Raw genomic sequence first — 23,835 nt, 5'->3', positions numbered from 1 at the left:
TTGAGAAGGGAATTATATAAAACATGAGTTTATTCAGGTTTGATACATTCATAGATTCCAAATTTTTTTTCAGCTCATTTTTTTAATGGCAAAAAGACAACCAATAAAACATGACCGCCGGTGCCCATATTGTAACATGAGATATTTACAAAGAAAGACGGTACAAGGGCGGCCGTTAGAAAAGTCTTTATATAAGCCGCTTCATGAAATAAGCCGCAGAGTTGAAAGCGTGTGACAAAAGTCGCGGCTTATAGTCCGGAAATTACGGTATATATAACTAAAAAAAAAAAATTGTACTGTATGTGAATTCTGAAAAAGCTGAACTGAAATGATGTGGAAGCAATTGAAATGTTGCGTGTCAGAAGTGACACGGCGGAGTAGTGAAACGTGTGAAATATCTCCCCATGTGGTCATTCATTTTTAAAATGTGGGAATAGTTCTGGAGATGTCATGCATGAATCAGTGGAATTCTTGGAATGGTTTGAATTGGTCAAGAAATGTGCGAGCAGGAGGAAATCGAATGAACGTTCTGAGTGAACGACACGTTCGCTCCGATTTATTTCATCCACGCCGACATTTGCGACCAAGAGACGGCCAATACACACCTTTCAAAATGAACTGGATGCGTTGCGCGTCAGCGTGCGAGGGGGCGGCGCTTAGTGCAGCAGAGGCCTCATTGTCTGAGGATGCAGAGGAGCCAGGGAGGGAGGGAGGGAGGGTCGAGCCGGCAGCGACACAAAGACGGGGGAGCGCAAGTCGGCGAGCGGCGGAGAGACATAGACAAAGAGGAGGCGGCCACAACTCTCTTTCTTTATGTGGGGGAGGAGAGAGGTGGGCAGGATTAACCGGCTGATCTGCAACACGCGCTCATACGCGCTCGCCACACATTATCGCATACGCCGCACCGAACATCACCGGCATCACCGGGATCAGCATCATCATCACCGGCGGCGGCGGCGGCAGGCGAGAAAGACAAAGAGGGAGACGACTGGGGGGACCGTATCACCATCTGGGAAGAGGCAGACTGGGAGGAGAGACAAGCGGAGGAGACGGTTTTTTTGCCTTCATCACCTCCAGTCGCGTTCGTGTGCTATGGCCGACCACATGTTCCCGCAGCGGTGTGTGTGCTGAGCGCTCTGTCTGTGGTGGGTGTGTTTGGGTCGAAGCGTGTGTGTGTGTGTTTGTGTGATGGGGAACGCCGAGAGTATGGAGAGCCAGCTGGCCGTGATCCGGTCCAGAGCCGCGCCGGTCCGACTCCCGATGCCTGACGCTGCCGAGCTCGAGGAGAGGTTCTCCATCGCACTGGTAACTACACAAATACGCTAAAGAAATGGCACACATGTCGGAAATGGCGGAGGGGGGGGCGGGGTGATACTACATGACGGCACGCACCAGCCCGATGGGGACTGCTGGCGTTCGTTTATCGTTGAGGCGCCTGCGAGACAGCTCGTGATCGGGAATCGAAAGCTCGGATCCGGAAGGGAAACGTCCACCGACGGTTGTGTCAGCAGACATTTTGAGTCGACGCCACGGCGACATGAAATTCTCTTTTCAGAATTCGATGAACCTTCCCCCAGACAAGGTGCGCTTGCTGCGTTCCTATGACAACGAGAAGAAGTGGGAGCTCATCTGCGATCAGGTAGGAGCCGCTCAGAGAGTTGCAAGGCGAAAACCTCGCCGGCTCGGCAAGCCCTTGCCTAAATGATCGTGTCGGCGTTGCAGGAGAGATTCCAGGTGAAGAACCCGCCGCACACCTACATCCAGAAGCTGCGAGGATTCCTCGACCCGGCGGTCACGCGCAAGGTACGTCGGGCCATCCGGAGCGGCTGCGGAGCTCGATCGATCGGGGAACGACCGCTCGCTATGATTCACTTTTTGTCGAGCTCACGAGACGGAACTTTGCCTTTGCGCCCGCAGAAGTTCCGAAGGCGGGTCCAGGAGTCGACTCAGACTCTGCGAGAACTCGAGATCTCTCTTCGCACAAACCACATCGGGTACCGCACAAGCGTCTGGCCTTTTTTTTTGGTCAATATCACGCGACTGCCGGTATGTCTGACGTGTACTTTTGCGTGCAGGTGGGTTCGAGAGTTTCTCAACGAGGAGAATCGAGGGCTGGATGTCCTGGTTGAGTATTTGTCCTTCGCTCAGTACGCTGTCACGTAAGTCTGCAGATTTCTCGTCGATTCCTTTCATCCAAGCGTTTTCAACACCTCGTTCGGGTTGCGGGTTAGCCGGAGCTCATCCTGCGGGTGAATTCGGGTGACTTTTGGACTTTAGAACCCAGACAGAGTCCGGACGTTAACTCATTCACTCCCAAAGACGTTTTTAAACGTCTTTTCAGACTTGGTCTAGAATTGGCTGGTACCGAATGAGTTTTAAAGCTGTGTCGTCACGGCACACGCCGGGAACACGTGATCAACCCTCCTGTTGGATCAGATTCTCTTCGTCCGTTCTGTGGTCGCTGTTCAACCAACTTTTGATTTTTGCAGGTTTGACAACGAGCAGCCAGAGTCCGGAGGAGACGCGGCTTCCATCGACTCTCCGTGGAGTCGTTCCATCGAGGATCTCCACGGCGACTGCAGTCTCCCGTCCCCTTCGTCCTCCGCACCCAGAACGGCTCGCCACTCCATCAGGTAGCGAGTGGCAAAACAGAAGCCTTGGCCGGTCCGCTCTCTGATCAGGTTTTCTTCCGTTAGTAGTTCCACCTTGGTCACTCGCTCCAACACGCTGCCCAGTAGTCGCACGCTGAAAAACTCCCGACTCGTCTGCAAAAAAGACGACGTCCACGTGTGCATCATGTGTCTCCGAGCCATCATGAACTACCAGGTGTGGACCCCCCCCAAAAACAAAAAACGATGTGGCTTCAATAATCAATCGAAGCAAATGATTTGAAGTCGTTGCATTGACGCGATTCGGAAAAATAAGTACGTGTGAAAACGCCAACGTTGCGCCTTGTCACGTGATGAGCGGCGGCAAGCACGGAAGTCATCCCGTTTTGTTCTGACCTCCTCAGTACGGTTTCAACATGGTCATGTCTCATCCGCACGGGGTCAACGAAATTGCTCTGAGCCTCAACAACAGGAACGCAAGGTAGCTAAGCGCACGCCGCGCGAACGCCCATCACGCGCCGCATGACGGCATGTAGCCAATTAGCAAAGGGCTAAAAGCTCGATTCCGTGCGCCCCCCCCCGCCAGGACGAAGGCTCTGGTGTTGGAGTTGTTGGCGGCCGTGTGTTTGGTCAGAGGAGGACACGAGATCATCCTGTCGGCCTTCGACAACTTTAAAACGGTAAAAAGCCCTTTGAGTCAAAGCCGCGCGAGAGCCGTCCTGACTTCTCCCCGTCTTGACGACCGATCGTTGATGGTTTCGCTCGATCTTTTCCAGGTGTGCTCGGAGTCCATGCGCTTTGAAAAGTTGATGGAGCATTTCAAAAACGAAGACGACAATATCGACTTCCTGGTGAGCTCGCCGAACCGTGACGGCCCATCGGTTTCGAACCTCGTTAGCTTGAAAACCCACCAAATCAATTTTGAAGTGGAACCACCTGACCGATCGTTTCGCTCCGTCTGCGCTCCTCGTGATCGTCGGTCAGGTGGCGTGCATGCAGTTCATCAACATCGTGGTGCACTCGGTGGAGGACATGAACTTCCGAGTGCATCTGCAGTATGACTTCACCAAACTCAACCTGGACGACCACCTGGAGGTAACAAATTTTGGGAGCCGTCGCCGCACTTCGCCTCAATCGCATCGTCTCCGTCCAACTGCACAATCGCGTCCACGAGAGAATCCTTCTCCTCTTGCCCCCCCCCGCCAATCTGCCAGAGGCTGAAGCACACGGAGAGCGACAGATTACAGGTGCAGATCCAGGCCTACCTGGACAACGTGTTTGACGTCGGAACGCTGCTGGAAGACGCCGAGACGAAAACGGCGGCGCTCGAACGGGTGGAAGAGCTGGAGGAGAACTTGAGTACCGTAAGAATGGCCGACAAACCAAAATGGCGGACAAAGAGAGACGACTTTTCCCCACTCACCTGAGTCTCCACGCAGATGTCGGAGCGGCTGCTCGACGTCGAAAACGAAGCCATGCTGAAGATCGTGGAACTGGAAAAACAGCTGATGCAAACAAACAAAGAGCTCGACCAACTCCGGGTCAGTCACGTTCCAAAATCAAGCCGACTTTTCTCTGCCGTCGAGACCCCCCCAAAGAGCCGTTTTCTTTTCTCCACCATCTTTGTTCAACATTGCCAAAATTTCGCAGGACGTGTATGCCAGCGCCAACACGCAGGTGCACACGCTGAGGCGGATCGTTCGGGAGAAGGACCAGACCATCCGCCGTCAGAGTCGTCTGGAGCGACAGGCCCACGAGGCCCAACAGGCCGGCGGTCCCGGAGCTCCTCAACCCCAAAGAGGAGAAGGCGATGGGGGTGTGGCTAACTCCGCCTCGCCCTCGCCTCCTCCCTGCTCCGCTCTCTCCCCCAGGTAGCGCCTTCGCCAAACCTCCCGCGCATGTTTGGATGTAACGCAAAAAACGCTCGGCGCATTTCTGATGATCATTTCTATGCTCCAGCCCCGAGACGGTGGCCTATCATAACATGGGGCCGGGAATGGGCGGTGCTCCAGATATGCCGGCTCCACCCCCGCCGCCTCCACCCCCGCCGCCGGTGCCAGGCTCAGGTGATTGTGAATGCCTTCAATCAGAAAAACGAATCCACCTGAGTCGACCTCACAGTGTAGCGGTACCAGGTTCAATTCCAGCTCCGGCCTCCCTGTGTGGAGTTTGCATGTGTGGGTTTTCTCCGGGTACTCCGGTTTCCTCCCACATTCCGAAAAACATGCATGGCAGGCTGATTGAACACTCCGAAATTGTCCCGAGATGTGAGTGTGAGCGCGGTTGATCTCTGTGTGCCCTGCGATTTGGCTGGCAAAGCGGTTCAGGGTGTCCCCCGCCTCCTGCCGAAGACAGCTGGCTTCCAGCACACCCACGACCCTTGTGAGGAAAAGCGGGTCAGATAATGAATGGATGGACGTTCCAAAATTGGCAAACTCAAGTCATGTCACTGGAGCCCCCCCCACCACCGTAAAAATGTTGATTGAGGTGACCGCTAAGATCTTCCTGTCCAACATGCACCCACACTGGAATGTCGTCTTCTTTCTAGTGTCCAACGGGTTGTACCCCGCCCCTCCGCCGCCTGCTCCTCCGCCTCCTCCCCCGCCTCCTCCCCCTCCGTGTCGGACTAGCGAGCTCTCCTCCACCCTCCCGATGCCACCTCCTCCTCCACCTGTGGCCCCCCCGCTTCCGGGCCCGGGGGGGTCGCCCACTGTCATCTTCAACTCCGGGCTCGCAGGTGAGCGCGCACGGCAGCGATTCTCAATGTGTAGTCAGCGAAAGAATCACTGCCCAAGTGCAGTTCAGTATTTCACGTTTCACTTCGATACATTTGGCCTCTAATCTTGAGGAACTCTTTCAAACATTGATCGTTTTTAATTGAACTTTTTTGCGCAATATGTTTTAATTGAACTACATTCAGTTGGGCGGCATGACGGTCGACTGGTTAGCACGTCGGCCTCACAGTGCAGAGGTGCAGGGTTCGATTCCGGCTCCGGCCTCCCTATGTGGGGTTTGCATATTTTCCCCAGGCCTCTGTGGCTTTTCTCCGGGTGCTCTGGTTTCCTCCCACGGTCCAAAAACATGTATGGCAGGTTAACGGAACACTCTAAATTGTCCCTTGGTGTGAGTGTGAGCGCCGATGGTTGTTTGTCTCTGTGTGCCCTGCGATTGGCCGGCAACCGGTTCAGGGTGTCCCCCGCCTGCTGCTCAAAGACAGCTGGCATACGCGCCAGCACGCCCCGTCACCCTTGTGAGGATAAAGCGGTTCATAAAATGGATGGATGGATATATTTAGCTGCAATTTTTTTTTTTTTTTTTATATTCATACAATCAAACACAATGTTAATTTCATAACATCTTGTTACAGTTGCTGACAATAGTATCAAGCATATACTGCCTCTAGTAGGAGTAGAACATCAGCCTACTATGCCTCTGTACTTTAACGTTGGCTATGATGGCAGTGCTTGGAGAGCGAATAATTTTTTTCAGGCCGGACTGGGCATTTCTCTCACTTTTGTCACTAACAACTTTCTTCTCTTATTTTCTGCTGTCAGAGGGACCATTCAAGTTATTCTGTAGGTTGAATGACGACACACATATGTAAAGCGATCAAAACTTGTCAATCATCTCCCCATTATTCACGCGTCACTTTTCTATCCATCATCCATCTCCACCGATCACTCAGCTGTTTCACGCTTGCCCATCTCACGGTAGCTCATGCATACGTTGTCCGTCAACCCGCCAACCTCGTTTGAAAAGAAACACGACAAGTGTCCGCGGCTCTGTCCAATCCCTTTTGCTCGCTTGTGCAGCGGTGAAGATAAAGAAGCCGATCCAGACCAAGTTTCGGATGCCGGTCTTGAATTGGGTCGCCCTGAAGCCGAGTCAAATCAACGGCACCGTCTTCAACGACATCGACGACGAAGCCATCCTGCAGGTGACGATTAAATCGACCTGACGCGTTTGAAAAAGTGGATCCAGTCATGAACGCTTTGTTCGTGTCCAGGATCTGGACGTGGAGGGCTTTGAGGAACTCTTCAAAACAAAGGCTCAGGGTCCGGCAATGGACTTGACTCTGTCCAGACAGAAACTTCCCCAGAAGGCTCCATCTAGAGTCTCTTTGCTGGACGCCAACCGAGCCAAGAATCTAGCCATCACGCTGAGAAAGGCCGGTCAGGGTCCAGAGGTCATCTGCCGCGCCATCCACATGTAAGACTCGCGTGGAAATATGCTCAGCCGCACAAATGAGCAAATTACTTCCAAGTCCCTCAAGGAAAAAGAAATGTCTTCTATAGTTGATGCCCCACAACAGTGTTTCCTGAACTGTCAAATTTGAACGACTAAAAATAATATTGCAGAGTCGTGGATGTCAAATGAGGCCTCAAAATTGCAAAAAAAATCTGCCGAAGTCGCGCCCCCCACTCATCTGCCAGCTGTCAATCACATCGCACTGCTACGACCTCGAAAATGGACGCTACTTCATCGGGCATCTTTCAAACACTTCCGCATCACTAAAACTGGCTGGAATACGCCCCGCCAGGTCGTCGTGGGGCTTTTCCGTGCCGTGACAACGAGGCGCTCTAAAGACAGCCGGAAACTCCGTTCCACACGCTGGCGGTCAAGACAGACGCATAAAAAAAAAATAATAATAATAATTTCCCCTCGCTCTTCCACTTTTCTCTGCATGACGGGCACGTGCTCAGCGCTGACAACAAGGCACTCTAAAGCAGCCACATTAGTGGACTGTGCGAAGGGACTAGCAAGCTAACTGCATGCTGCAATTGAACCGGATTACCACTCATGTAAAAAAAGTAGCGAGGGAGGGGCAACCCATGCCAGACTCCAAAGTGCGTCACATACTTCATCTGTGGAGGACGGGGAAAAAAAAAAAAAGAGATAGCAGGCGCTTTTTGAAATTCAAGTACTCAAGTAAAGTGTCTTAAAAAAAAACGACTCAGTTGTCTGTGTCAAAATCAAGAGTCTGTGCTCGCGTAGGTTTGACCTGCGGACGATTCGGGTGGACTTTGTGGAGTGTCTGATGCGTTTCCTGCCAACCGAAGCCGAGGTGAAGCTTCTCCGTCAGTACGAGCGAGACCGAAAACCTTTGGAGGCGCTGAGCGACGAAGACGGCTTCATGATCCAGTTCAGTCGCATCGAGCGACTGAACCAGCGCATGTCCATCATGACCTTCATGGGAAACTTCAGCGACAACGTACAACTGTTAACGCCGGTAAAGTCGCGCACGGACCGGTCGAAGCTCCCGAACCCGTCGTTGTGCTCCTCTTCTAACGAGCCCTCGTTTCCTCGCAGCAACTCCATGCCATGATCGCGGCATCCGTTTCCATAAAATCATCCCAGAAGCTGAAAAAGATACTCGAGGTCAGTTTCTTACCATCGTGAGCGTGCGCGCTCGCCATGCACTTGTCCTCGTCCTTCTGATTCATTTTTGTTTTTGTGGTCGCAGATCATCTTAGCTCTCGGGAATTACATGAACAGCAGCAAGAGAGGTGCGGTGTATGGCTTCAAACTTCAGAGCTTAGACCTGGTAACACACGAACATGCACACACACGCTTGGGGGCTGGGGGAGGTCTGGAAATGTCGGGTTCTATAATCCAGTGTTTTTCAAACTTTTTTGGAGCCAAGGCACACTTCTTTCATTGAAAAAAAATCTCGCGGCACACCACGAGTTGAAAACATTATTTTAATGTGTTATATTGTCTCTCTTGTCTCTCGTCAAAACGCAAGGCAATTGGCTAGCTGTTGCTGCTCCCTAGCGGTTTGGGAGGGTACTACATGATTACTTTCTGGGCGATAGACCGCACAGGCATACAAATTGGATGGATATTTTACCGCGGCACACCTGACAATGTCTCGCGGCACAGGGTTTGAAAAACACTGCTATAATCAATCAAGTTGAATGCAAAAGGCGCAAATGTTTGTAGCTCAAGTGTCAGATCGATTGAACAGTTTTACATGAGAGCGCTGATATCCTGGCAGGAATGATTTAAATTCGCTTTCTTTGATTGTTTTCAATCTCGCTGCTTAGTGAGGTTGTATTTAAATTGGGTTTAAAAAAAAAACACCAAGTCGGCCTCTTACGTTTTCTCTGGGCCAGTGGTTCTTAACCTGGGTTCAAACGCGGAGGTTAAGACACACCCGACTCAAAGATGTCAATTAGTTATGACACGCCCGCTTGGCCATCATTGGCTGCAGATGATCACATGACATTGCTTGTCCAATCAGTGCTGCGGGAAATTTAGTTCGCTCAGTCGTCACCGCCCCCCCTAGTTTAAGCGATTTCCAATACATTGCACGACTGTCTCTACATGGAGCTGAAAAATGGACAAGTTGTAATGTTTTGCGTTCTTGCACGCCATCCATGCAGAACAAGAAGTCAAAATCAGGTCAAGTCAAATGTATTGACTTAATCCCAAAAGAGTCTCAAAGTGCTTCGCATGCCCACAGTTGACGTCGACTCATGACATCTTGCGATCTGAACACCACAAGAGAGGGCGAGGAAACGCTCCAAAAACATCAAGTGGATGTCAAAATGTATTTGTCCAGTCGGATATTGGGGTGCCCTCATCGTTCCGTGCTTCTGCAATTCACAATTCAAAGATCTTTATGCGCTCAGCATCATAGCATACTGATGAGTGACCAGATTTGCGTATACTACAAAAAAAACTTTCCTATGACAGGGTTCCCACGGGTCCTTAAAGTTCATAAATATCCATAAAAAACGAAATTGTAAAATTGTGTTCATAATTGTCCTTAATTTTCAGGGAAAGCGGATAAAAATCAATAAAAATCCTTAAAAATGTATTTTTGTTTGAGAATAAATTGAAGTTTTATATTTTCTAAATTTCCATTTTTTTTTTTTAGATTGAACTCAATTTTTTTTCATTAATTTGACATGCAGTATGTCAAATAAAGGGTGAGCCGATTGCCCCTAAAAATAAAAATGTGCCCTTCCTTTAGCAGCAATGATTTGAACACCAGCTCAGCGATATTGTGGCTTTCTGTTCAGCCCGTATATTGCCGAGCGGGCATTAAATCCACCGTGAATCCCCTGCTGAATGAAGAAAAAGTACTGAAAAAAATGGCTAAATTAGCCCTCAAAAGGTCCATCAATAAAAAACAAGTGGAAGAGTGGGAACCGTGTATGATCTTTTCGACACAAACTGGCATAGATATGTCAAGTCATGTACTTCAAGTCCAAAGTCCCGTCCAGTCCTTGGTTTAGTCCAAAGTTGGCAAACCGTTGACCATTGATGCGGTTTCAGCTCCTGGAGACCAAGTCAACGGACAGAACGCAGACGCTGCTTCACTACATCAGCAACGTGGTCAGAGAGAAATATCCCACGGCGGCGCTCTTCTACAACGAACTTCACTATGTGGACAAGGCGGCCGCAGGTTCGAAGCGGACCGATGACGTCGTCTCTCTTTGATGCGTTGCACCCGATGTCATCGAGTCCATACGTGCGTGTGTGCGTTTCAGTGAGTCTGGAGAACGTCTTGTGCGATGTCAAGGACCTGCAGCGAGGGATGGAACTCACCTGGCGCGAGTTCAGCGTGCAGCACAACGCCACCTTGAAAGATTTCATCAGCAGGCATGAATCGCGACTCAACAAACTTCAGGAGGATGCGCGTATAGCCCAGGTATGCGCGCGCACATGCACACACACACACTTGTGCAGTGATTCCCAAGCGCTGTGAGAGATCACCAACTATGTACTGGTCTGAAGATTATTATTATTACATAAACCATGTTATTTACTGTAAATAATGTCAAATGTTTTAACCCTCGTTGGAAACCCTAATTTGGGAATGCTAACCCCGGTTTGAAGTCTGAGGTCTCACATTCTGATTGTCAAATGAGTTGCAAACTGTTACATTTTGTGACCCAACTTTAAAACGCTATAACCCTGTTTTGAAAACTAAACGAGGCCCCAACAACTCGTGAGTCAGGCCGCTCACATCTCGTATACTTTTTGTCAAAATTTTTTGCTTGGTCATCTGCTGTGGAATATTTTTTTTCCTTGGCTCAATCATTTTCTTCACTCTCCGAAGGACGCCTTTGAAGATGTGGTGAAATTTTTCGGGGAGAGCTCCAAAACCATGCCGCCGTCCGTCTTCTTTCCCATCTTTGTTCGTTTCATCAAAGCTTACAGGGTGAGTGACCCACGAAACCTCGTAGCCTTCGAGTTAAAGAAACTTTGTGACCGCTGTTAACCCACGCGTGCGTGCGCGCGCGCTGACGTGCTCGTGCTCAGCTGGCTGAGGAGGAGAACGAACAGCGACGGCGTCAGGAGCAGATGATGTTGGAGAAATTGGAACAGGAGGAGCAGCAGCAGGATGAAGAGACCAAGGTAGGACCAAGACGGGTGGTCATCCGAAGCCGCGGGAGGAGGGTGGTATTTTTCAATTTACATATGTAAATGTCGGTCGGTGCTTCTGGAAAGTCTTTCAACTTCCTGCTCGTTCCATCCCAGTCACCATCTCACAAGGGCAAACGACAGCAGCAGGAGCTTCTGACAGAGCTGAGACGACGACAAGGAAAGGACAGCCGCCACGTTTACGAGGGGAAGGACGGCGCCATCGAGGACATCATCACAGGTAATTGACCTCTGACCTCATGAAGTCACGGGCGAACGCCATGAGGAATGACGACTTTTGTCGTTAGGATCTTTTAGATACTGTGTTGAGTATTTAAGGGTTTTTTTTTTTTTAACCCTAACTGCTCTGTGCTTGCCATGTGTGCCCACCATGCTGCTTTTGTTTTAATCATTTTGGCTGTGTTGATGCAAATGTAGTGAAACTTTACAAGGATGAGGATTTTTGTCAGGTTTTTCACTATAGCTAGAATATACTGTCATGTTTAGTAAATGTATGTTTCCTGCCAGATTACATATTTTTTCCATTTTTGGACATTGGGCAATCATGTAATTATGTTTCCGAAAGAGGTGTTCAATAGTGTTCTTTATCTGTCTTGCTAACTAGTTAGCTACTACAGTTATCTAGCTAGCTAACGTTTAGTATATCTATCTCTCAAGCTAGCTTACTAGCTAACTGTCTATCTATCGAGCTCGCTTGCTATATAACTATCTATGGTCTTGTTTGCCATTTAAATGTCCATTTTCCCCTTTCCCCCCCAGCTCTGAAAACCGGCCCCTTCACAGCTCGGTCGGCCAAACGTAGCTCTCGATTCTTCTGCGACCCGGCCCACCCCGAAGAACACTACTGAAGCGGCAAAGATTGCCCAACAAATTGCCTCGCCCACCTTGAATTAATGGCAACAAAATGCACTTTGAACATTTTGAATTGAGGAACACTGACATCGCGCTATCCAATTGGTCAGTCAGCGAGATGGATCAACTTGTGTGTAGACTGCTCAAGCAACAAGCTGACTTTTATCTTTAACGGATATTCACAAACTGAAGACGACCTGTTCCCACATTTTTTGGTTTGGGGGGGAGGGTGGTCGATGAGCTCTGCAGCGGACCTTAAAAAGCAACGAAAAGCACATGCTGATATCTTGCGGCCCCCGACTGAGTCCCACAAGATTTTGTACAAGTATATGTGAGTGTTGTAGTAAAAGCTTTTTTGGAATCTTGCGAGTGAGCCAGAATTTTTGGTCGGACTCGGGAGATTTGTTAAGTGAAACGCGTACAGGGTCCTATTACTGGTTTGTGCTGTATTTTCAACTGTTAGCGACCAAATGTCACTTCAGATTACATTCAATGACACGTTGTAAAATCCAGCGAACAAAGCACCACAAAAAAATTGAAACAAATGATCTGTAACTTATTGTTATGAATCATGAACAATTCTTTCATTCACCTCAAGTCTTAACTAGCTAGGACATATGAAGTGCGTCAGCAAAGTTACAAGACGAGATGTCACAAATTATGTATTTCACATCCACAAAACGACATTTCTGGTTCGAAATAGGCCAGACGATCAACTAACTCGTCTGCAACGTTTGCTTCATTCCTTGTTGAGAAAACTCGCGAGTTGTGCCACCAACTTTTCTGACTCGCCTCGCACGAAACAACCACACAGAATCACACGTTTCTGTTTTCTACGCGACTTCCTCGCTGAGGAGGCCACCCCGCGCCTCGAACAACCCCCGATCAGACCAACCCGTTTCCCGCCTGCTTATTTCTTTCCCATCAGAGACCCCACCCAACGCTGCCCTCATCTTTTTCATTCAAAACGTTAACATGAACACAAAAGAGCACAAGTTTTCTACATTTTGTAGAGTCTCCAGTTTTTGTCGTCGTTCCTGTTGTCGAGTCTATATTTGCTTGTAAATAAATAAAAACACGTTGATACAACGCTAAAATGCTCGCCGTTATTTGTTTTGATTGTTCACTAAAGGTTGGTCCCGCAAACTTGATTGAGCCAAGGCCGACCGACCCACTGTCAGAGCAATTAGCTTGAGGATGTCATTTCTGCCCATTGATGTCGCTCACAAACACCTTTTGTGAGCTCGATGAAGATGACAAGACTCAACGAACACACACTGGTTTAATCACACACGTTATTTACAGAAGACTTGAGCATTGTCGGCAGCAAACATGAAATATTTTAGCATTGTGACAAATAATGACACATTTGACTATCATGGTTAAGATGAGCTATGCACTGTCAAGTGCCAAGCGTGGCTCAATGTTGCGGGTTACGTCATCTAGCGTCGGCGACAACTACATGATTAATTGCCATTGCAATGACGGTAATTTGTAAGAAATGTGTTCGTATTTTTCAACACGAGGGGAAGTCAAACTCATTTTTGGCATTTGCCACATCATATTGACAATTTCTTTCAGAGGGCCGTTTTGGAACAAAAGTGTCATTATTTCACATACTGTGCACAATTGTATATTTTGATTTGTATTTATATTGTTAAAAATAAATTTGATATCAGAAGTCATGAAACATTATGGCAAGCAAATAAGTATGACTTATTATTCAAATAATGTTAAGGAAAAAAATACCGCTTGTGGAATCTGCTCAGTCGAGACAAATTGCAATCACGGTACAACTGCGACATCTGGGCAAGACGCATTTGCTTTCGTGGGCCCAATGGAAAAAAGACGCGGCATCCCGATCAGCCACCGGGCCTCGAGTTTGACACTCGTGATTGTGCACTGATTGGCTGGGAGTAACGATACAATTCGACTGCTACATAATGTCGATAACTGTCAAAGCCAATCAAGTGAGCAAATCCAAAACTTGCCTGGCAATAGCAATGTAGTGAGGGGCTCCTTCAACCAATTATATCGGGTCAAGGTGGCGGCCGAGATAACTGGCACACACGGGGACTTTCAGGTCACTTTTTGGCAGTGGACAACTTGGCTCGATTTAACCTGTCGGTCAACAAGCGATCCGAGGCGGAGCATCTTGCGAGCACCGCCGATATTTCTGCTTCGTTCCTGCGTTCGATCGCTGCGTCTGCAGCCCCTTCGAGGTCGCTGCGAAAAAGAGCAGAAGCGTTTTTCCCCTTTGGAGCAAGAATTGATGACTGTTGTGGTCACGGTGAAGGGTTTGGAGGTGCGCTGACATCTTACCCGACGGCCAGGTGAGCTTTGACCTTCTGCTCGGGCGTCACTCTGGAAATGTACTTCTTGGCCTCATATTTGTTATTTTTCTTGATGCAGACCTCCACAAAGGCCTGAAGATGATGCACAAGAAATGTTCTTCACATTAAAAAAGTCAAAAAGGATCGTTGGGGCCAGCTGCGGGCTACTTCCACCTACCAGGTACCCTATTGGGGACTTTTTACTCTTGGAGAACTTCTCTAACTCTTCCCACTCCTCCTTCTCTGCTAAAGACTTAAGTTTCAACCACCAATACCTAGACAGGCAGACAGGCAGAATTTGAACTAACTTCAAGATGATCTTAACCAGGGGTGCCAAACTATTTATATTTCAGGGATGTCAAGAAATTAACGAGTTTGTCACTTTTTTTTTTTTTTTTTTTGCTACAATTCAATTGGGCTGCTCCTTCGGTGGCCACCTCACGGCACTATAAGACAGGCATACAGATGCACAGTTCAAGTAGTCAGTCAGAGCGAGTGCCTGTCAGCTGACACAGCTCGCACAGTAAGCTGCGGTCATTTTTGCAGAGGTACACAGTTCAATTCCAGCTCCGGCCTCCCTGTGTGGAGTTTGCATGTTCTCCCCGGGCCTGCGTGGGTTTTCTCCGGGTACTCCGCTTTCCTCCCACGTTCCAAAAACATGCATGGCAGGCTGATTGAACACTCGAAATTGTCCCTCGGTGTGAGTGTGAGCGCGGATGGTTCTTCGTCTGTGTGTGCCCTGCGATTGGCTGGCAACCGGTTCAGCGTGTCCCCCGCCTACGGCCTAAAGACGGTTGGGATAGGCTCCAGCAACCCCCACGACCCTTGTGAGGATAAAGGGGATCGGAAAATGGATGGATAACCCGAATGGGCTCCTTCCTTCCATACCTTGGCCAACTCCCTTGGCTTTTTTATCCAATCACAAATCAGGAGTCGTCCGATACGCGTTCACGGCCTCACAGATAGTCGGAAATTTGTGAGGATAAAGGGGATCGGAAAATGGATGGATAAGCCGAACGGGCTCCTTCCTTGCTTCCGTACCTTGGCCAACCCCCTTGGCTTTTTCATCCAATCACAAATCAGGAGTCGTCCGATACGCGGTCACGGCTTCACAGATAGTCGGAAATGATAGAACTCTTAACACTACACGCTATTATTTTCTCTGCGGGCCTCCTGTTTGACACCCCTTGCGCTAAATAGAGCGCACTGGAATCGCTTCCTCGACATACCTCTTGTCGGGTACTTTGAAGTCTCGATAAAGTTGATCCGTCTGCTTGTAGAGTCCCAACATTAGCAGAGTTTCCATGGTTGCCTGAATAGGGAGTAAGACCATGGGAAGAACACCAAATCATTTTAAACAGGGATGGCCTCAATGACCCCAACCGTTGACAGCACCTACCTGGAGCGACAAGCCCATAAGGCCGGCGCCCTTCTCATCATCCAGTTTCTTTTGGAAACGGAGGAGGCGCATCTCGTCTTCGGTGGCCTGTAAAGACGGTTGTTGCTCATCGTCAACGGCGATTGGGCACGCGAATACCTTGTTTGTCCTCCCGAGAGAAAGTTCAGTCAGTGTGTTCTTACCTTGGAAGCAAACTCATTTTTGGCTTTATTGTATTCGTCAACGGCACTCTGCAGGTGGGACAGACGGCTGTCTAATCTCTACAAATTCAAAAAAAACCACACAAGCGCATGCGTCCATTTTTGTATTCGTCGACGGCACTCTGCAGGTGGGACAGACGGCTGTCTAACCTCTGCAAATTCAAAAAAAAAAAAAAAAAAAACACACACAAGCGCAAGCGTCCATTTCTCAGTGTTGGCCTACAGATTTTTTTTTTTTTTTTTTAACAATGATGTCACACATACTCCTTGATGGGAAAAAAAGGATGTGAGTCTTCGTAAAAGTAAATATCACTAAAAGGTTGAAATTGCATATGGGTGCCACAAGCGACAAAGCACTACTTTTGTCAAAGCAAAGCTCTTTCGTTCATTTCTACGTCGTTCCTCGGCACCGAGACGCCACGAGAGAGCGGCACAGCGATTTCGATGAACTTCCTCAGTCCACTTCAACATATTTTTCTGATGTGTGCGCGCATGCGCGTGTGCTTGTTGGCCTACAGATTTTTTTTTTTTTTTTAAAACAATGATGTCACACATACTCCTTGATGGGGAAAAAAAGGATGCGAGTCTTCGTAAAAGTAAATATCACTAAAAGGTTTAAATTGCATATGGGTGCCACAAGCGACAAAGCACTACTTTTATCAAAGCAAAACTCTTTCGTTCATTTCTACGTCGTTCCTCGGCACCGAGACGCCACGAGAGAGCGGCACGGCGATGTCGATGAACTTCCTCAGTCCACTTCAACATATTTTTCTGATGTGTGCGCGCATGCGCGTGTGCGTCAAACCTTCTCTCTGTAACTGGTGGCGACATAATAGTTGGCCAGCTCCTGATGGTCGTCATCCTGGTTATAAAGATCCCTCAGAGTTTCTTGTTCCTGCAGTTTACAAAACTACAACACGAATTGAAGGAGCTGCGAGTTTGTCACATGATTCGGAGGCCAATCCCCAAGAATGAAGACGAGGCGGGAAAAGTGCTTACTTGTCTGTAGAGACTCAGAGCGACAGGTTGGTTTCTGAGCGTCATGAAGAAATCTCCTCTGTTCATCTCATTCTTCAGGTGAGTGACAACCATGTAAACTGACACACGCACGTACACACAAAAACATGCCATTTAAATAAATAAACATCCATCCATCCGTTCTTGGTCCCGCTTATCCTCATTCGGGTCGCCGGTTTACTGCAACCTATTGCAGCTGATTTGGGGCGAGAGGCAAGGGTACACCCTGAACCGGTCTCCAGCCAATTTGAATTAATCAGAAAAGAGCCATCAAGCTCTTAGTTGCCGATCCCAGTTGAGGTTTACCGCCAAATTAAACATGAATCAAAAAAAAAAATGTCACCTTTGGTATTCAACACAACCGCTAAAAAGTCCGCTAGCTTAACTGTCGTGTATTCTGCAAATGTGTGTTGAGCATAAGACATACCCAGGTCGGTGTCTCCGCTCTCGACAGCTTTACTGAGAGCCAGCTGACTCCTCTTCATCTTCAACAAAAGAGGAACCTGCTCGCCGGACCGAGCCTCCGAGTCCAACAGCTGCGATGAGCGAAAAGAAATCAGATTGCGTAGATCACTCCTCATCCCGACTTTTGTCGAACAAATGATGACTATTACCAGTTGCGGGTGTACTGTATTTTCCACACTAAAAGGCGCACCTAAAAGCCTTCCATTTTCTTAAAAGCTCCCAGCGCGCCTTAAAATCCGATGCGCCTTGTGTATGGTCATTACGGTAATATTTTGACCCCAAAATGGCTCCTTGCTCGAGACATGCTTCCAACGCAGAGTTCAAACTTCAGCAGATCGGGTTACGCAGTTGAACACGGAAATCGAGCAGCGGCAAGAGAGTTCAACGTTAACGAGTCAATGTTCTAACTTGCTGTTGGTCAAGTGAACTGTGTCGCTGCTTTATTAAATACATTTGACTGACATCTGACCATTCTGTAGCAACGCCACTCAACAGCTATCTTAGCTATTGTCGTTTGTTCAAAGCTTCTTTGACCTGTGACGTGGGTTGCGTCAGCGGAGGCACAGCGGAGAGCAGCGACGATGGACGGCTGAGGCGAGTGGCGTTGCTACAGTTCTGTTGGCATTTCCTTGAGCATAGCTCCATCTAGTGGATGCATTGCAGATTGCATCTTATAGTGCAGTGCGTCCAATATACGGAAAAAAATGACAAAATAGGCCTTTAATTGAAAGTCCGCCTCATAATCCAGTGCGCCTTTTAGTGTGGAAAATACGGTAATAAGAATTCATGTCCACGCCTAACGGCGAGTCAAGAAAACTAAGCAAAGCGTAGCCGTCGGAAGGAGCGTCTCTACCTTGATGGCGAGCTCTGTTCGGCCACATTCAAAGGCTTTGGCAGCGATGTGCGAGTACGACACACCCAGGGAGTCCCCCACCTTCAGGCACACCGCCCTGGCTATGGCCTCATCCGAGAGTTCCTTCTGCTGGACCTGGCCACGCCCACATCAAGAGACCCATACAGGACCGTTGCATTGGTCGAAGGGCGTACCGTACCATGCCAGAAGGTAAGGAATCGACTTACTTTACACGCAGCCCAGTGCTTGAGAACCCTGCTGACCCCCTGAAAATCCGGAATCTTCAGGTAACGGCAGATTTCTATCGCCAACTGATAGAACTGACGGTACACCAGCCTACACGTGCCCATGATTGTCATGACGTTGGCAAAAATGACGGGATCCGAGTCGAGCGGACTTACCTGTCGATCAGCACCTGCAGGGTCATCTGTTTGAATCTGTTATCAAAGGTCAAGGAGGTCGCACTAAGAAGATCCGAGCATTAATTATTTGTGTGTCTCCGAGACGGAGCGTGAGGATACTGCGTGTGCGTGAGTGGCAGACCCACGCTGCACTCTCTGACGGCATTCAGGACGCGTAGCTCTCGACAGGTGGCTACAAAATGCTCCGGACTGAAGTCTGTCAGGAAACATTTCCCGAAGGATGCCGCCTGGTGAGTGCATGATTACGGAGACACACACACAAAACAAAACCAAAAAAAAACACACCATTATAACGCATTAAAATTCAACATTTTAATCGGGCTCGACTGAATATGGATTCCGATACTTGACGGAATAAAATCAGCCAACGATAAGCTGTTCTGGTCTCACCCGGAGCAGAGACTTCTGGGTGTTGGAGTCGTATTCATGTCCTGCCGCCTCAACGCACTGTCGAACCGCCTCTGCCAGCATTCCTTGCTCCTTGATTTCCCGCAGGTACTCATCAGCCTTTTGACTGGACTTCTAGACTCACACCCGCACGCAACCCATACACTTACGGTATGTTACTTTTGGACCAAGAAGCAAGCGATAAGGGAATCGCGCCATACTACCTCATACTCGCGATGGGCTTCCAGCAGCAACGCCCCAGGCGCCATGGAAGCGATTTTAAAGATGTCCTGACAGACGACCGGAACCTCCTGCAGCAGCTCCTGATTGATTGAACTGATGATCCGAACGCCATCCAGCTCGCCGACACAAACGCATCGACTGTCGAGTGGGAATCTGCAGTGGGGTCAAGGATAAAACCCTCCGAGAAGAGGTCACTTCTGCGCGACATGGATAAAAACTGAAAAGAAGAGCAGGAACTTGGTATATAGAGCTCAGCCGAAGCTATTCAGGATACTGGATGATGTCGTTGCACACTCCGGCCACCAGGAGGAGGTGGTCCCACACCATCACCACAGATGGTTGCTGGGATTTTGGTCTGCGACACCTGGACATACCGACAGCCACATAGGATGAATATCGAACAGATATAGGCTCAAACAGTGGTCCCCGACCGATGGTCCACGAGCAGGTACCAGCCTTTGGTACCGCCTTATAATTCGATGCACCTTAAATATGGATCAATATTCTAATTTCTTGGGCGTAGTATTTAAAATATTCTGTAAAGTGGTTTCTTACAGCTGCAGTGGTTGTGTAAGCGTTGTATAAATAAAGCTGTATTGTATTGTATTGTCTTTCCTTTAGCGTAGCTCCATCTAGTGGAGGCATAACGCAACCTCAGCCACTATTGTAACTTCTATTCTATGCGGCTTACAATGCGGCGCGCCCCAGATATGAAAACAGTTTTAAAATAGGCCATTCGTTGAAGGCGCGCCTTATACGACGAAGCGCCTTATCGTGCAGAAAATACGGTATTTTAATGATCCCAAAGTAACAGTGCTCTTGCTGGAATACACTTTTTGGCCACCTCTGTCGAGTAGAAACAGTTTCCTTCCACTTTGTGTCATCTCTGTCTAGGTTTACATCACGTTAAACATTGAGGAGGGAAAAGCGCACTTTCATATGCACAAAGAAACAAGCCATCACAAATAACGTGATACAAACTGGTATCAAGTACATAAGCAGTCGATTTGTTGGTCAGCTTTAAAGGTTTCAACAGTTTCACATTGAATAGATTGTAAAGATGTGTCTTGGCCTCATACACTCGGACGCGCACAGAGGGACCGACAGATCACAAAAGCAGGAAACGGAGAGAAAGCTCCATACCAGACCATCTGTTTGGGTGGCATCCTCACTTTGGTGTCGACCTCACTCAGCTTGCTCTGGAGACATATAATCACGCATCAATCTCCCACGGAGACCGCACTCCTTCGTCAAGGTGGTTCACTTCAAACGTGATGAAACAACAATGAGGTTCACCTGAAGCTGAGCTAAGCCAGTCCACAGGTGTCCGGTGTCCGTGAAGAGAGCAAGATATTTGTAATTGAATGACGCCGACATATGGAGGATGTTGCCCGTCTGAGGACTGAGTCCTGGAGCACACTGACATGGGCAGAACACAACGTGGAGGTCACTTGTTGGCACGCCTGTTATTTACACCAGCCAGCAGCAGTGTGTCTGTCGCCATCTCACCACAGAGGTGCAGGAAGTATTGTCCAGGATGTAGAGTTCAGATCCAGTGGCCAACAATACTTTGGTCTGGCGGTCTTGCGTGAGGACAACCCAACAGGACGGCGCCGCCTGCAGGCCTGACATAAAACGCAGATCATGTGAGCAAATCATCTGACGTGCAGGGAGGTTGCGGCACGGGGTCTAGTGTTACCTGGGACGGCGGGTAACCTCCTAAGTTTTAAATCAGTGATGTTGGTTGCCAGGGTGAAGCGAAAAGATCCCGTTATGATGGCGACACCTGTTCCGTAGGGAGAATGGAACACCTTGGCTTCTAAGACCTGAGACTGCACCACTTCCTGCAACACAATTCAGTTCATGTTGCACATTCTCGGAGGGGTATCTGCACACAGATTGATTTAGCGAGAGCAATGTGATTGATCAAGCGCGAGACAAATTGCTAAGTCTGAAGGGCGGGTGCAAGCAGGCATCGCCGTGTGTAACCGTGACTGTGGTTACTACGGCGAAGACGACTACGCAAAATGAGAGGCAAAGGGGGGAATGGATTTTTTCCGCTCGTGTGAACATTTTTGAAATGCCAGAAACAACAAATATTGTGACACATCGTCTCGTCATTGATGCAATTTGGGAGATTCTGATCGCTCTCAAGGCTGACATGGAGCCAGTCACAAGAGGGAGTCATGCCATGCGCTATGACAAAACTCCATCCAACTCTTCATTTTTTTTTTTGGTCTGTGACTCAGTAATATTTTTGCTTGTCGTCTCCTGACACTTCCAGTTCTATCACTCCAGATTTCATTTTGCGCTTGCTAGCCATTCCCATATTTTCCGTGGTGTAAAAAATAACTATAAAATATTCGTGCAAAAATATTGGGGTCCCCACCACCTTTACAACTATTGCCAACACCGTACGGGTGTAATCCGCTAGCGTGAGTAACCGCGCAACTTATTTTGAACTGAATCAAGCCCTTGGTGTTTCTGCACAGTTGATGGGTCAGGAGGATTAATTACCAGATAAAAAGGGCACATTTTACCTGTCCCATGCTGAAGTGTCTCTTGAAGGATCCAAACAAGTCATAAATCAGAACTGAACCATCTTCTTGAATACACAACAACTCATCCGACACTGTCCAACCCAGCTGGATCACAGGTCCGCTTTTCCACTACCACACATACACACCAAATGTCAGTAAAGGGTAAAGGGGAGTTTGTCAGTTAGGGTGGTGCCACTAGCGCTTACCGGAAAACTGGCAATGGCAACACCGGAAGCAGAATAAATCTCCAACTGAGGACGACAACTTGGTGAACGTCGAAGTGGTTCTCTGAGGAGAGCTGTGACAAACAAAAACACTCAGTTTGGCCATGAAGTCCATACCGTACGGACATGTGTGTACCTATAGGTCCGCCATAAGGTGCCGCCGCCATCAAGCAGTCTTTGAGTCCATCTCTCAGGTTCCAACTCATCTCATACAGCTCGGTTTTACTGCCAAAACACAACCAGTTCAGGGTGCTGCCTGCCTGTCGCCCTAAGTCAGCTGGGATAAGATCCAGCAACTCCCAACAACCTTCTTCAGGATATGCCGTTTGGAAAATGGATGGATGGATGTTATTTTGGTGTGTGTATTTTAAAGTATATGTTTTTGTGATCCCTCATCAACCCTTCTAGTTTCAGTCGGGTCTACTGGGATGTTGCATTGCCTGGATTTCTCAAATTTGTCAATCTTTTTTTTTTTCTTGTAGCCGGTGGGAGAAAGGCTATATGCGAGCATGACGAGGGATATGTTGTGTTTTATGTACGGTATTTTGTTCTTTGTAAACATGTATCTCTAAACGTGCTATTAATTGAAACAGATAGTACAAAAATAAATAATTGGAATGATAATAATAGTGATTATTAGTCGCAGTATTAGTATTATTGTTATTGCCTTTTTTAGGATGCGTATTCGTTTTGACAAAAAGGCATTTGTGCATTTATCCTAGCTTTTTTTTCCCTTCAAAAATATACATAATTATCTCTTATTTCTATGGTAGTTGATGCAAGATTTTTTTTCAGCGATAACGCCCATCGCTTGAATGAATGTCATCTTTCAGTTGCGAATATAAAAATCATCGCGAGAGAGAGGACGCGTCACAGAAGATTAAATTGTCAGTCATGCAGTACAGTTGAATGTGAATAAAGAAAATTGTTAATTCTGAGTATGCAGTTGCATGTTTACAGCCGCATCTTGTACCCTGGCAGTACTGTATACCCCGTGATGCTGAAATTTACCGGTAAAAAGCTTCTCCCATCGGATTCCAGTTGGCTGTTATTAGAGCCATGCTGTATATTCTTCCCGATGACACCTAAACGTATCAGACTGGCAAATATAGTCTCTATTGATACATATACCGTACGCATTAGTTTATTGTTTTTCACTGCTGTTAACGTAAGGTTGGTCAGCTGATTACTTCCGTCAGACGACTTCTTCTTTTCTTCTTCGTTTAATTTGCTGGGGAATTACCGAGCCGTGGTGTATACCGCCACCTACCGTACAGGAAACGCAAGGAATTTGAAAGGCTTTGCAATCTTGAAGGATTTAGGACACCGGAAAAAGTAAAGTAGCACCCACACATATGCAGTGTATACATACAACATATAACTATATCCTTCTTATTAAACCTGCATCATTAAGAAAAATAAATAGAGATCTACTCCTATCTCCCAACAGTCCTTCTTGCTTTAGTATATTCCGGATTGCATTCCATTGTTCCCCTCCCTTAATTAATCTCCACCGTCCTCTGTGTTCCGCGTATTTACTACACTTAAAGAGCACACAGTCTTCTTATAAATCATGTAAAAGTTGACAAGCGCTAACTATTCTCCTTATTGGTGTTGAAAGGCAACAGCAGTTTCACAGACGTTGCAATACCGCCTCCTGCTGGACAGCTCATCACACAACATTTAAAGCAACACGTTACAGGTACAGTACTTTAAAACATGCTCCACCGTTGCAGACCAGCTCTTACTTTCTTTCTTTGGGATCAAAGTTACAAAGTATTTTGGCACAGGATAAGTGTGAATACTCTTTCACATTCTCACGTTGAATAGTGTATTGTGTAAATTATCACTTTCTTAGACGAACTGAATTGCTTCGACACAATGCATTTTTCCT

The 23,835-nt window shown here is 47.9% G+C and overlaps 2 protein-coding genes across 5 annotated transcripts; one reads left to right on the top strand and one right to left on the bottom strand.

Annotated features, from left to right (window-relative positions):
* The first annotated feature begins 354 nt into the window (after nt 1-354).
* On the top strand, nt 355-13,600 carry LOC109510395 (formin-like protein 2). Of its 3 annotated transcripts, none has more exons than XM_019860683.1 (28): nt 355-1,305; nt 1,556-1,639; nt 1,723-1,803; nt 1,918-1,994; nt 2,076-2,159; nt 2,490-2,633; nt 2,700-2,826; nt 3,014-3,090; nt 3,196-3,289; nt 3,386-3,460; nt 3,594-3,704; nt 3,824-3,973; nt 4,049-4,150; nt 4,260-4,480; nt 4,569-4,675; nt 5,158-5,346; nt 6,164-6,184; nt 6,422-6,546; nt 6,616-6,818; nt 7,605-7,839; nt 7,920-7,988; nt 8,074-8,154; nt 9,894-10,023; nt 10,109-10,269; nt 10,681-10,782; nt 10,884-10,979; nt 11,103-11,226; nt 11,766-13,600. In XM_019860683.1, exons 1-28 carry the CDS (start codon nt 1,189-1,191, stop codon nt 11,852-11,854), a joined length of 3,276 nt encoding a protein of 1,091 aa, XP_019716242.1. In that variant the 5' UTR covers nt 355-1,188; the 3' UTR covers nt 11,855-13,600. The 3 variants fall into 3 exon arrangements, with proteins under 3 accessions (XP_019716242.1, XP_019716241.1, XP_019716243.1); XM_019860682.1 differs by having other exon boundaries at nt 2,697-2,826; XM_019860684.1 differs by lacking the exon at nt 6,164-6,184.
* On the bottom strand, nt 12,082-23,165 carry vps16 (VPS16 core subunit of CORVET and HOPS complexes). Of its 2 annotated transcripts, XM_019860691.1 has the most exons (24): nt 22,953-23,165; nt 22,078-22,166; nt 21,924-22,015; nt 21,718-21,846; nt 20,877-21,021; nt 20,687-20,802; nt 20,474-20,596; nt 20,321-20,376; nt 19,452-19,541; nt 19,159-19,330; nt 18,938-19,069; nt 18,647-18,774; nt 18,527-18,562; nt 18,353-18,461; nt 18,126-18,260; nt 17,235-17,343; nt 16,790-16,887; nt 16,596-16,700; nt 15,773-15,850; nt 15,591-15,677; nt 15,421-15,503; nt 14,370-14,466; nt 14,181-14,284; nt 12,082-14,084 (listed from the first exon to the last, which is right to left on the bottom strand). In XM_019860691.1, exons 1-24 carry the CDS (start codon nt 23,000-23,002, stop codon nt 13,943-13,945), a joined length of 2,505 nt encoding a protein of 834 aa, XP_019716250.1. In that variant the 5' UTR covers nt 23,003-23,165; the 3' UTR covers nt 12,082-13,942. The 2 variants fall into 2 exon arrangements, with proteins under 2 accessions (XP_019716250.1, XP_019716251.1); XM_019860692.1 differs by lacking the exons at nt 20,474-20,596; nt 20,687-20,802; nt 20,877-21,021.
* Nucleotides 23,166-23,835: the final 670 nt, after the last annotated feature.

The sequence above is a fragment of the Hippocampus comes genome, unplaced genomic scaffold (assembly GCF_001891065.2).
Source record: "Hippocampus comes isolate QL1 unplaced genomic scaffold, H_comes_QL1_v1.1 scaffold56, whole genome shotgun sequence".
Lineage (NCBI taxonomy): Eukaryota > Metazoa > Chordata > Actinopteri > Syngnathiformes > Syngnathidae > Hippocampus > Hippocampus comes.
The sequence above is the reverse complement of the archived record's forward strand: the minus strand, read 5'-3'. Positions and strand labels throughout refer to the sequence as shown.